The following is a 14,081-nucleotide window of genomic DNA, read 5'->3' on the forward strand; positions in this document are numbered from 1 at the left end:
CGGTGACATCAGCGTTCAAAGTTCATGTAAATTAGTGCGATAGATATTTAACTGTGATCTCGTGAATAGCACCGATGATGCTATGTATTGACACTTGAGATCGAATTAAAATTTAAAGATGCAGGCTAAAAATAAAAGAAATAGCTAAGCATAGAGTATGGGAATTTAGAGTGTGCGTGTAACTCAGTGATTTACATTTGATTTCAAAATGTCGTCTCATCCATAGGTGTAGATATCTGGGGGGACAAAGGGTCTACATCCCCCTCAATATTTAGAAAATGTGGGTTTGTTTCCCTTATAATAAAAACATAAGTAGCAAAAGACTTTTATTTTGACAAAATTAAAGACATTTACACATTAAATTGATGCAGAAAATGAACTAATTCGTGCGTAATTATTCACCGAAATGCAAGACATTGTTTGATGCTCATATTTTTCTGGTGGAGGATCCCCATTTTAGTTTCATATGTGTCCCCCTGATGTTGAAACACAACCTACACCCTTGATTTCATCCATTAACCCTCATCTGTGCTGCTGCAAGCTAATTATTGTTGTTTTTCCAAATTATTGTCATTATTATGGTCACCAGTTTTGTTTATCAGGTGGCCTACGTGCTAATTATTAACCCAGCTTTTATTTCTAGAACAAGATCTACCCCTAAAGAACTCGAACATTGTGATAGACAAACAAATAATCCCAGGACAGCACTGCTGCTTTGGAAGCTGCTGTTCCTGCCAACCAGTCAAACAAAAAAAGGGCCTATTCAAACAATCCACAAGGTAAACGGGTTGTTTGGTGTCCTGTTTCATTCCGCTGCTCCACAGACACCGCGGACACACTGAGCTGCTGTCTGAGACACAGACACAGACAGAGCTCTCACTCCGACACGGTTTCCCGGAACTGGTGGCGTCATGACGTCATGTGCTGGTTGTCTTCGCACGCAACGCCGCAAGGGCCGGTTTTTGTTTTTCTTTGTTGAGTGATCCGTCTCCACAATACAGACGATCCCTGTTGCTATGCAAAGCGAGGACGTCACTGACGCGAAGGGGTGGAGTGTTGCTATGGCGACCAGGAATGTTGAACAAAACACAGCGCCTTTAACCTACATGGATGCACTTTGACACAATAACAATATTATACAAGTAAATTATATATTATCAGCACTTTGTATCTTTACTAATGTCATGTTAAGGTGTGTAACACCTGTATTTTTTATTACAGCCCTGCCTGTAGCTTGTGCACTGTTTAGGGGGCTGTTTAATAAAAAGAAGCATCCCTAATGAACCCTTTAAATGCAAAGAAAATCAGGAAAACGTCACCAAACTGTTGTGTAAATTCACATAACTATTATATCTAGAATTTACATCATTAACCCATTTATAACTCCTTTTTAATGAATGCTAAATCATCAAAAACCACCAGCAAAAAGATGCTGACACACTAAATCTGACCTGTGATGTTAGATTTGTGTGGTAAAGGCCCTTTTCTCTTTAAAGGACCAATTATCAGCACTTTATGGGAATTAAAATACATTGTAAAGCAATATACTAATTAAGTTAAACACTTAATGTTAAGAGCACTATATAGTCTAAATATTGACCTAGTGCCAGACCTGCATTTCATGATTCATGCAGCTTGTTATGCTAATCATGAGGATTCCCTCTGTCAGGGGAAGACCTTCACGACTGAGCCTGGACATCCCTGAGAAAACTACACCGCAGTGGTGGAAAAGTACACAAAACAAACCGGTTATCAGCTCGCTCTGCAACTGAAACACACCCTCGCTTGGATTGTGCACAGAAAGGTACAAGCACTGCCTGTGGGCAGAATACACATGTAATCACCTCTGCTCTGACATGTGTTTATGGTGTTTGGATTTCAAACAGCCTACGCACGCTGCTTTGATCCCATTCCAATGAACCCATTTCTTTGAGACTCAGGTGACGCTAGAAAGAGAGTCTCATTATGTTCACATGCATATTTCTTTTTAAAATTTCTTGCACATTATAGCCTAAAAAGTCCCACCACCTTTGGGGTTTCATTAATGTCACATATCAAGACATTAAAAAAGATATGAGAGGTGAAAGTAGGGTCAACAAGCTATAGTTTGAAACTGAAAATATGAGTTAAACTTCTGTAATAATTGCTTCACTGTTGCAATGTTTGCAGTGTAGTGTTTTCAGTGTAATGAAAGTGTGTTTTAAAAGTTTTCAAAGATTCAAATCTGCTCTTTCACATTTGCATTCAGGGATTCCTGACCTATTTAAACAGGGGGAATGATGTTACAGGAGCTGGTAGAAACTCCAAGTAGAGCTATGCGTCAGTTAAAGGGCTTTGACTATGTACTACAGCCTGTTACATTTGCCTTCACCTTCCTCACGTTGATGCTGAGTGGTACTATTTGCTGGCACTGCTGGCAAACTGCTGTTCAGACAGGAAGATGTGGTCTATGTTAGGGAACAGTAGGAGTCTGGACGTGTCCGCCTGGTCGATGTGCTCAGCTGTGATGTCCAGGGAATGGGAATGATGCCGGGGAGTTGCAAAGTGGTCATGGTGAGAGCAGTTGGAGTCGGAGGAGGTATTGAGTTGGTGGAGCTCTGCCTGATAGTTGTGCTTTATTAAAATGGATCAGTGTTAAACAGACTTGTGGAGGACAGAGAATGTGTCAGCAGCCACCCTTTGTTTCACTGCTCATACTGTATGAGACACAATAGCACAGTACCTTGATTGAACCCTGCAAGTTTCTCAACCCACAGCTTGATGAAATGGTTTTCTATAAAGTTATGCCTCCATAAAAATCCATTAAAGGCTGCCTTAGTAAGAGAGGTGAAGTATAGTCATAGTCTTGATACAGATAATAACATTTTGATGAGTTATTCAGTGTTAAAACACCTCAGCACTGCGTGTTTCATTGCGTCTGTTTGATATTCTCAGATCAGAACAGACAAATCCCGGTGTTCATATTTATCTTTGCTGTCCTCTGCTGTGTAGGCTGTACTTTAGATGACCATTATCCCAGTTCTTCAGTTTTCACAACAGCCGCTGTGTTTGTTGTCTTACATAACGTCATGTCGCTGTAAGCCAATCTCAGATGGTGTTTCCCATAAGGCCGCGCCCCTTTACAGGATGAACCCACCATATTTGGAAAATTACGTATCGGGGATCCCGTTCCTGGAATATTCCATTTCTCGAGGGTGAGTTTATAAAACATTATTAAATGTGACTTTTTGTGTTCAAACACCACATGTAAGGGTTGTATATGTGTATTTAAGTGTATCTAAAGAGTGTATAAGTGATGGTTGGTTTTATCGCCGCGTTGTTATGTGAGTGTTTTGGTGTTTTTTTCCTCGCGGTGTCGGGTGAAGAGCGCTCCCCCTTTGCCGACGTCATTCGGCCGGTCCTTCTCAGGCTATATAAGAGGCCCGATCTCTCAGAGTTGGTATTCAAACTTTCAGTAGCAGAGCACCGACAAGAGAGAATATAACGAGAGCGGCGATTTAAAGAGTCTTTCCCAAACCTTACAGAAGGATTTCCTCATCTCAAGTTTACATTTGTTTGGATCTTCCTGCTTGGTTTTTTGGGGAACGATGATGTTTACCTCTTTCAACACGGAGTGCGATTCCTCCCGCTGCAGCACCGCTTCCCCGTCCGGGGACAATGTGGGATACTTTCCGTCACCAGCCGGATCTTACTCCAGCATGGGATCCCCCCAGTCTCAGGTATGTCCAGTTACATATTATTCAACTTTTATTACAATGTATAAGATCTTTACATGTGTTTAAGTGCATGCAACTTGGAGAAATAAAGCTCAGTCTAGCTTTCACTATTCTCATAAAGTTTAAATCATAACTAGAAGCTGACTGATTTAATATTAATTGTCAGTGTTAAGTTGTGCTTGAAATAGCCTATTGACCTGCGCTGCACACAGTGCAAGGCGCGCTTCATTCATCCACCTGGAAACCCCATAGAGAGTCTGTAACGTCACATCTGACATCATATGGATATTTTTAAACCACCCGGCTTTTTATAGCTCATCCTGCAATGCTGCATCCCCCCCTTCCTCAAAGTATACCAAAATGTACTTATGATCCTCTTCCTTCATTGCCCACAGGATTTCACTGACCTGACAGCATCAAGTGCCTCCTTCATCCCCACTGTCACAGCCATTTCAACAAGCCCGGATCTGCAGTGGATGGTCCAGCCTTTGATCTCCTCAGTGGCCCCCTCTCACAGACCTCACCCCTACAGCCCCAGCCCAGCATACACCAGACCAGGCATGAGGTCTGCATCCAAGGCTCATAACTCTGCCAAGAGGGGCAGAGCAGAACAGGTAATTATCTCACCATGTACTTCAAGTGTTACATAATAAATAGTGACTTCAGTGTTACAGAGTGTGAGTTATCATGGAGTTAACTTTTTCTTGTCTTATGTGCAGTGTTCACCTGAGGAGGAAGAGAAGAAGAGAGTTCGCAGAGAGAGGAACAAGCAGGCAGCAGCCAAATGCCGCAACAGGAGGAGAGAGCTTACAGACAGTCTGCAAGCTGTAAGTATGCCACAGATTTACCATCAGTCATCAAAATGCATTCCTCGCCACAGCTACTAGAAGTGTTATCCAACAGCTAAGCTCATGCCACTTCCTATTTTTCTCTCCCCCGTGCAGGAAACTGATCAGCTGGAGGATGAGAAGTCCAATCTGCAGAATGATATTGCTAATCTGTTGAAGGAGAAGGAAAGGCTTGAGTTCATTCTGGCTGCCCATCAGCCCATCTGCAAAATCCCCTCAGAGCTGGACAGTGACTTCTCTGTGGTCTCCCTTTCTCCCGCCCACCCCTGCCTGTCCACCGCCGTGTCCTCCCAGTCAGAGACCACCATCCCTAAGGCAACCGCTATCGCTTCCAGCCAGCCAACCTACACCTCAACCTCCAATTCCCTCTTCTCCACTACAAGCTCCGTCCTCTCCACCGCCACCATCTCCAGCAGCGCCGTCAAGATGGCAGACCTGGAGTCCTCTGTCCTGGAGGAGTCTCTGGACCTGCTGGCAAAGACGGAGATGGAGTCAGCGCGGTCAGTCCCAGAGGTCGACCTGTCCAACTCCCTGTACACAACTCAGGACTGGGAGCCCCTTCATGCCACAGCCAATAACGGTGACTTTGAGCCCCTGTGCACGCCCGTGGTGACCTGCACACCAGCCTGCACCACCTACACGTCTTCGTTTGTGTTTACCTTCCCAGAGGCTGAGACCTTCCCCACCTGTGGCATCGCCCACAGGAGAGGAAGCAACAGCAACGACCAGTCCTCCGACTCCCTCAGCTCCCCTACCCTGCTGGCCCTTTAAAGACTCTTCCACAAAAACAATAATACTTCCTATCAAGCACATTTTCTTGGTGTATGAGATAGATGTGCAGATCACAGGGCTATGGAATGGACTTAAACCAGGAAGCAAATTATTTATGATTTTATTCGCCTTTATCTTATACTTGCCTATAACACCGATGTAGCAGGTTACAAAAAGCATGTTTCAACTAATACCACCTAGTCGTATTATGAGTTCATATATGATTTTATGGTGCTAGATAACAAAAAACTTTGTTGTAGTGTTGATGTGTGTTCAGAGCAATAGTTATTATTGATTCAGTTTGTTTTCTGGTTGATGGAATGTGAGAGTAATTGTGAAACGTTTGTGGAAAAAAAAAAAAAAAAACTTAAAAACTGACGTGCTTTGTCTTAACCATGATGGTCTGAGTGGTCTATCTTAGTATGAAGTTTTCTGTGAAAACATACGTGGTTTTAATTTATGAAATTTATTTTTTTACACAGAGAGTAAAAAAAGATGAATGTTGTTTGTAAAATATGTAAATAAAAGATAGTGATATTTAAATTCAATTATCTGTCTTGCACTTTTCTCATTACATGCACTCATGAACACGTTCTCTGTGCTGAGATGTGACAGCAGCTCCATTTTTATGCAACAGACAATTAAAATAATGTCTAAAATTAGCCTCCATATGGGATAGCAGTATTTTTCCTGCACCTCCACTGGCTCTATTTATTGTTCCGTCTGTTGCCAAGGTTAACTATACGTCAGGGCTCCTACGTCAGTGCGTTCTTTCCATTTTTTTAAATCTGCAAGCATAGCGCGATGACGTCGTACCCTACTTCCGTGCCCAAATATAGAATGCTGCGAAGACGCTGCTGCTGCTGTTTGCCAGCAGAATGCAGACGGGCTTTTTCCGCTAAAACACATAGATCGAAGTTACTTGTCTCGGGGTTTTTCTCCACACAGATAATCAGATTTGAGTATTTGGAATATAGGAGAGAGAGGAAAGAACGTGATGCATCGCTTCCCTAAGCGAAACAATAGGCTATGTTTTGGGTCGTTGCAAGACAACCGCTGCACACATACGGTTATACAGGACAATCGCAAGAGGATCCGAAAGCAGCGCCTTAACCACCGTCTGCGTCGGTTTAATGTGTTCTGTTCCCTCGGAAGGTCGCAAAAAATATCCCCTCCCACTGTGAAAGACGCACATGTGAGTTACAGCATAATGCAAGACAAGAGTCCTCAGAAATAATTCATGAGAACACAGGCAGCAGTTTGACTTCTGTGGGTCGTGCAGACAGCTGGACACGAAGCTGTCTGCAAAGCGTTTTCATTCAGACTGATCTAACTCCTCATTCCCAAAAGTAAAACACCTCCTCTGGAAGCACAGCTGGGCCAAAATGAATACTAATGTGCCATGCATAATGAATAGGACACAAGCAAATAGCTAATTAGGAAGATGGTGATTGAGAAATTGACAGATAGTCTAGAACATTGTCCTTTTCCCCATTGGTGTTAATGTAATATAGTGATAGAAAGACACATTGTATAACAGCTGACTCAAGATGTGCATTTAGACCTACCCAGATCCTTTTTACGTTTTTTTTTTTTTTTACTGTCTTTAAGGGACATTTCTTCCCCCGTTAAAAGTTTATTTGGGGGGAGTTTTCCTTATCGGCTGTGAGGGTCCAAAGGACAGAGGGATGTCGTATGCTGTAAAGCCCTCTGAGGCTTGATTTTGATGTGTGATATTGGGCTTTATCAATAAAATTGAATTGGATTCACTGCAAAAAAACAAAATATATACTTTTCCTCCTACCTGAGGTGCTCAATCTACATCAGTGGTGTCAAACATACAGCCCATGGGCCAGAACTGGCCCGCCAGAGAGTCCAATCTGGCCCACTAGATGATTATACTAAAGGTGCCGACACACCAAACGGACATCAAAGAACTACGACGAAAGCCAACTGTTGCGTCATCTACGTCGCCTCACGTCGCCCTGTGTCAGTTGCATTTGAACACACTACAAAGACTACATCTGACTGCCAAGTAGCACATAGGTTCTGCACCTGCGTGAGGGGAAATAACGCAAAAAGGGAAACCGGAAGTCCAAGGAATGCATGAGATAAAGTAGCGGAGTGAGAGAGTGGTACATCCTGTCAGCCAAGGGGTTTCCTATCTGTGCAGCCGAGCGCAGCACCTCCACAGACTATTACATCCAGAAGGTCCCGGTGTTTCCTCTGCAGGCTCCACTTCACTCAGCTGCCCAACAAACCTGCTGCTTCTTCCCACTTTAACCTGAATAACAAACCAGGGCTCGGTGCTCCGGTTGGATCCAAACAGAGACCCAGGGCTAGCTGACAAGCTAGCGGAGGCTAACTGGCTGCTTCCCTCCGGTCATGCTGCGGATAACGCTCTGCTAGCCTCACAACTAGCGCCGGTTTGTTATTCAGGTTAAAGCGGGAAGAAGCAGCAGATCTGTCAGGCAGCTGAGTGCAGTGGAGCCTGAGGAGGAAGCACCGGTTAGCCCCGGTTTCACTACAGGCAGATTCACTCACTACAGGAGCGAGAAAATAAAACCTGAACAGCCAATCAGAGTGATCTCTCTCACCGACATGCTCCGCCGGCGATTCAACATGCTCAATCAGCCGAAAAGCCGCCGATGCCAAAGTGCCGACGGTGTGGGACACACCGCAAAAACTAGGGCGACAGACGCTCACCGACGGCCCGACTTTGACCAACGGCCAACCGTCGGCTAGGTGTGTCAGGGCCTTAAAATGTGCCAGGTTTCAGGAGCAAGTTAAACAACGTGTTGCAGACTTCATGTAAAAATCTGCTGCAGAGGCAAAATACAGTCCTCTGATATAACAATGACTTACTGTGATCATGTTAAAAGATACTGAAAATTGGGAAAACTATCGTCAATGGGCAGCATCACTTCAAAAGAATCTGTATCAGGAAATGTCAAGGTAAATGCACATGTAGACTAATGACAGTAAGAAGTAGACTGACTGAATGTGGAAAAGCTGAGACATCCTGTTGAAATTGCACTTATATTTCTTAAGACATCTCGGGTTGTTCATCTGTTTTGTAAAAGGATGAACGTCTACAGAATGTAATGTAATTCTTTACACAAAAAAAGGGGAAATATTAAAGCTGCTGGCACTTAGAGGTTATTGTGCAATGGGTTGACATCCCTGATCTAGATTGTTTTGGTGTGAGTGTAGAGTGTTGGAGATATCAGCTGTAGAGATGTCTGCCTTCTCTTGAATATAATGGAACTACATGGCACTCAGGTTGTGGTGCTCAAAACGCCAAAAAGTACTTTTGAAAAACTCAACATTTATGTCTCTGTCCAGAAATTATGACCTGATTACTCAAGGTAATCCACAGAACTTGTTGTGAGCAGTGTAGCATAGGAACTATTTTCTTTCTACCATACTACACCTGCCAATCATATCACTGCACAAAAGGAAGCATGCGTCTACTGATAGCTCACCTAGCACCACTGAGCTAGCTAATGACACAGCTCAGCTGAGAAGGACAGCATTATTGTCTACGTCTCGCGCTGTCACAAGCATGAGCCTCTCGTTCATTAGTAGATGCACCCTTCCTTCTGCGTAATGATGCGTCTGACAATAAGAAAATAGTTCCTACATGAAACAGCTCACAGCAGCAATGTTTCTTTCTAGAAATCATGACCTGGTTACTCAAGATAATTCACAGACCTTGTTGTGAGCAGTTTCATGTAGGAGCTATTTTCTTTCTACCAAACTACACCCACCAACCATATCACTGTGCAGAAGGAAGCGTTCATCTACTCATGGACAAGAGGCTCGTGCTGGTGACAGCTTTAGATGTAAATATCAATGGCTTCCTCCTCTGCAGCCCTGTTACGTTAGCTAGTTCAGTGGTGCTAGGTGAGCTAGCAGTAGATGCACACTTCCCTCTGCGCAGTGATACAGTTGCCAGGTGTAGTTCGGTAGAAAGAAAATAGTTCCTACATGAAACTGTTTCCAACAAGGTCTGTGGATTATCTTGAGTAACCAGGTCATGATTTCTGGAAAGAGACACTGCTGTTGAGTTTTTCAGGTGTATCTTTTTGGCGCTTTAAACACCACAAGCCGATTGCCATCTAGTTCCATTATACTGGAGAGAAGGCAGACATCTCTACGGCTGATATGTCCAGCACACGACAACTAACGCCAAAACTATCTAGACTGATAAATAGTGTTATAGGTAAAAGGAAAAAATATGTATTTTTGATTTTGGGGTGAACAGTCCCTTCAATTTTTCCTTTTTCCATATAGTTTTTGTTAAATTTGGAACATTTGGACGCCTTATTTCATCTTACACCTGGTCCAGGTGCATGTAAAGTCAGCTGGGGGTTAAATGTGTGTGTAGCTCCGTATCCACTGATTCAGTTTTTCCCAAACAGAAAACTGTTTTTCAGAATGCTAATTTAAAGACGGTAAATTCATTACTAACACAATAGTCAGTGATGAATTTCGTTTAAATTGAAACTAGGCGAGTTATCAACATGACTGTTTTGTGATGTTTTGCTGCTGAGTTTAATCAAGCTTCCTGATGAAGTTTCATCACTATCATATCCGGTGATCTATTGATTTCATGTTATTGTTACACACGTTGTCATCAAACCTTTCCTTCCCCTCCCTTCTACTTGTCAGTCTTCCTCCTCACTTGCTCACTTAACCTTTTATCAATATTTCACCATGTCGAGAATTATCGGAAGGCAGATTGCTTAATGGCTTTACACAGGAAATGCGTGGTGTGTGTGCGCGTGAGGGACATGCAGTGTGGAAGACTACTGTCACACAATAACTAACTTACTCTGACGTTTATGCCCTTCCATTGTAGGCACACCCGTTTTGTGCAACACAGCCAGGATATCAGCAGCTGTTAGTGCGCTTCCTGTATGGAGGCAGGCTTGCTCCTCCAAACTGCAACATCAATCATATAAAGAGAATAAAATATTTGACATAGTTTAGGGAACTCAAGTTGCAGAAGTACAATGCTACTTTCTTGCAGAAGCCTGAAACAGTGCTTTCACCAAGCCTCTTGTTAGCACTGTGGTGTTGTGTAACAGCTGAATTCTGAGTACCTATCTGTTTTCCTTTGCACTTAAGCAGAGCCTCTATGTGCGACCATGCAGCGCCTAATAACTCTGTCTATTAATACCTCTTTGCTGGCCCCAGGGAGATGGGGTAGCAGCAGAAATAGCAGGTGCCTATTGCTTCTTTTAACATCAGCATCAACAGCAGTAAAATTAGACCACTATGACGCCAACCTGCGTCGGTGCTGCAACCCAGGGGAGGAATCAGGCAGCGTAAGCCTGATAGAAAGAGAGGAGGAAAGTAAAAGCGAGGCGAGGGCAGGAGGAGGAAAGGAGAAAATGATAAGTATATGAGGATAGCAGGGGAGGGAGGCAGACAGAGATCCCTGCCTGGGTGTAATTGTGAGCACAGCAATGATGATGAAACAGCCGAGTTCGCCTCCATGCCACAACGACAGCAGCCAAGATTGGCTCGGAAGCCCATCCCCTGATACCTTGCTTTTGTCGGGAGAGGATATGAAAGCTGCACAAAACCATGAATACTTCAGCGTCTTCCCCTTGCGGCTGAAAGTCTGTCTGAGTGACGGAGTGATACACTTCCTCAGTAGGGCATTTACAATGACACCCAATTACACTTTCACTGAAGCAAATGACATCTGTTCCTGACATGTTCCTGTCTTTGTTTTACTCATAGGCAACCCCAGAAAATTTTGATAGGACTAGTCAGATGGGGCTTCTGAAATCTTGGGATGGCACACCAAAATTAAAAGCCATTACTGAATGTCGGGAATTCGTTAATGCTATTAGTCAAAGGTTACACCTGCACTTCGGTTTCTTATTTTACAGCTAATATTACCAATTATCTGATGTGCATTTAGACTAATTCCGGGACACTTATGTTGTGAGTTTGGCAACAATCCTTTTTTCAATAGGTGATTCACTGGTCTTCAAATAGCCTGGTTGTCCTTTTCCTTAAAAAGACAAATATGTGGCTTTAATTTGAAGTAGTACATCAATTGTAAGGGTCAATACAAACCCTCTCAAGTTTATGGGAGACTCGTGGGTACCTGTACAACCCATTTTTATCAGATATCTTGAGGTGAGAATTCAAAATCACCATGCCAGTTTTCCGCCTACATTTAGCCCCCTTCCCAGTAAGCTAGCATGACGTTGGTTGGTACCATTGGATGTCATAGTTTGTCTAGTTTCACAAGAAACCACTATCTTTGCTCCATCTTAAAGAATGAGCGCGCCACAGCCTCTTAAAAACAGTGAAGTTTGCCTCTAATTTTTTTCGCCAAGGGTGCAGCAATTGTATCACAGTGGCCATGCCCTCCCCCTCCAACCTTCCCTCGGGCACGCCACTGCTTTTACTGACACAATGCAGATATTCATTAAGTTTCTATGACACGGTCTGTGTGTTCATCTGTGACACTGTATGACAAACCAGATGTAGGTTTGAACTCAGTCTGGATTCTGTGCTGTTATCAGTGTGTGGTCTGATTTTTGTTTGTACTACTTTCATCATCCACATATGATTAGAATGACGGCAATTAATTGGAGGGTGTGTATAGAGACTTGCGTCAGCATGCATGCTGATTTAAGGAAGTATTCCACTCTGCAAAGCTGGACTTTCATAATGACATGCAATGCTGAATCAGTGCCCAGAGGTCATAAAAAGGTTAGTCAATCAATAGTAAGATTATTGTAGTATCTTTCCAGGTGACCTAGACTGCATCTCACCCTAAGACATACTTAGTGAACGTTGCTCATAATGTACTCAAGGACAGGAGATCACCGGGAGTTCAGTAAACTATGTAAAAATGTGGATTTGTCATAGGTACATGAAAGTTTTGTAATTTCATTTCTCGCCCAAAATCTCCCTAGCATGGAGGAGTGTACGACTTGCTATTCTTAGTGGCTGTTTGACGCACTAAGCTACAATGCTGGAGGGATTTCTCTATCCAATAATTACTGTTCACTTAGTGCCAGACTCCCCACACAGCAGCGTGTCCTCGTCTCGTCTCGTGGGATCAGTAACAAGGATGTTTCCCTGGAAACTGGACAGCTCTATCATATGTAATTGGGTAATCCCTGAGCTGCTGACAGAAAAATAATAGCTTTTGGGATTTTCAAAATACCCCAGCCAACACTGTGCATGATATGTCTGTTTCGTAACTAGGATTTACCATTATCATATACAGGGTGGACTATTATGCAATTACTGTAATATTAAAGACATATTTGAGTGAAAATTGATCAAGTATCAATAAGATGACTGTGAATACTTAGAAGACTAGCACAGTAGAATGAAAGCAGATGGTTTCTAATCTTATAACTGCAGTATTAACAATATACAATAATAAAAATATACCAATCATTGCTCATCCAGCTGAAGTACATCTCTACTGTCCTTCAGAATTTACATTGTATGACACAGGATCACATTTTATTCTTATGACAGAGACCAATCACGACTTTATCTCATGTTGAGTACAGTACAGTACTACCAGTACTACCACAGCAGACCCTGACTGGTGTCAAGGGCCTGCAAAAAGGTATTTGTGTATTCATCTCGATTTGAAAAACATCCAGTGCCACAAACTGTTATCTAAGGTTGCTGTTTTTTCTTCTCTAATAAAATGAAAGCGCCTGATTTATCTGCTGTGGATATCACTACCTTGAACTCACATGTTAGTACTTGTCTTTCCACACTCTGCCTCCCTCATTATTAGGCTCAGGAATGTGGCCGTTTTGACCCACTAGGGGGACCCAGGTTTAAAATGTGCTGCAGTCTGGTACTAGAAAGTCATTTACTAAACTGAGTTTTGTGTTTGTAGTGATGTTGTTGTTGTTTTAAACCAGGGCTCCTATCTGTTAGAGTGTCTAAACTGTATTGACACAGTCAGGCCTATTTGCTTTCTGGGCAGTTCAGGTTTTATCAGGAACCCTGTCCGTTCTGCACAAAGCTTAAAACACATCCACTGTATTTTCACTCTAATAAGTAAGCCCACCACTATGTTATGATATATTGCTCCATTGCATTCCTGGGCCCTTTGTACTGTGTGTTGTACTGCTTGAGTGCACATGGTGATGGGGCATATTTGTAGTTTACTGTCTATTGTATTTTTTGTACTGTCCTCTTTCAGGAAATATGAGATCAGGTTGTCCCTATCTGAAGTTTGCAATTAGAAATACACCTGGTGCATAAAATGCATCAAAGTAATGTAAACTCAAAGGTTGCGTCACTAGCTTTCAGAGCTTTCAACTGCATTTCACTGTATTCTTCAACAAATCAAGCTAGCTCAGGTGTTATCTTATGACAGAGATTGTAAACCCTGTCTCTGTTCTCTTAGGTGTTCAGTGTGAATATATGTACTGGTAAGGCCAGCCTGAAAGAAGTAGACGACCCAGGCCTGTACTGTGAGCCAGGATTTGAAGTTAGTGGGGTAACTTTGGGGTTTACTCACGGTTTTCAGTACTACTAAGCTGGTTCTCTTTTTACTGGCAACTGATGCTGAACAGCTAACCTGCTCCGAAGCAGATTAACTTCAGGGTATCGGATCCTAGTCTGTCAACACCCTGACGTCTGACCAATCAGATCACTGAGGAAAAAAGCATCCATGGACAAAAGTCTGGTGTGACAGGTAAAAAAGAGGAGCCTATATGCTGTTATTGGTCAGTGG

At 42.9% G+C, this 14,081-nt stretch overlaps 1 protein-coding gene and 1 long non-coding RNA gene across 2 annotated transcripts in view; both read left to right on the forward strand.

Moving 5' to 3' along the window:
- The window catches only part of LOC117270663 (uncharacterized), a 40,824-nt gene extending 38,782 nt beyond the window's left edge, over positions 1 to 2,042 (forward strand). Inside the window, exon 5 of the long non-coding RNA XR_004502823.2 lies at positions 1,670 to 2,042. This is a non-coding gene — a long non-coding RNA (uncharacterized LOC117270663). The remainder of the gene's footprint in view (positions 1 to 1,669) is intronic.
- A 1,392-nt stretch (positions 2,043 to 3,434) lies between these two features.
- On the forward strand, positions 3,435 to 5,883 carry fosab (v-fos FBJ murine osteosarcoma viral oncogene homolog Ab). The gene is made up of 4 exons (XM_033648399.2): positions 3,435 to 3,719; positions 4,112 to 4,330; positions 4,436 to 4,543; positions 4,661 to 5,883. The coding sequence occupies exons 1-4, from the start codon at positions 3,588 to 3,590 to the stop codon at positions 5,333 to 5,335; spliced, it is 1,134 nt and encodes a 377-aa protein (XP_033504290.1). The 5' UTR covers positions 3,435 to 3,587; the 3' UTR covers positions 5,336 to 5,883.
- The last annotated feature ends 8,198 nt before the right edge of the window (positions 5,884 to 14,081 follow it).

The sequence above is a fragment of the Epinephelus lanceolatus genome, chromosome 13, assembly GCF_041903045.1.
Source record: "Epinephelus lanceolatus isolate andai-2023 chromosome 13, ASM4190304v1, whole genome shotgun sequence".
Taxonomy (NCBI): Eukaryota; Metazoa; Chordata; class Actinopteri; order Perciformes; family Serranidae; genus Epinephelus; species Epinephelus lanceolatus.

Bases quoted from the DNA above. Each gene is read 5' to 3' on its own strand.
- fosab (XM_033648399.2), top strand. From the start codon at position 3,588: ATGATGTTTACCTCTTTCAACACGGAGTGCGATTCCTCCCGCTGCAGC. The intron at 3,720-4,111 runs GTATGTCCAGTT...CATTGCCCACAG, and splicing joins TGGGATCCCCCCAGTCTCAG to GATTTCACTGACCTGACAGC. The intron at 4,544-4,660 runs GTAAGTATGCCA...TCCCCCGTGCAG, and splicing joins TTACAGACAGTCTGCAAGCT to GAAACTGATCAGCTGGAGGA.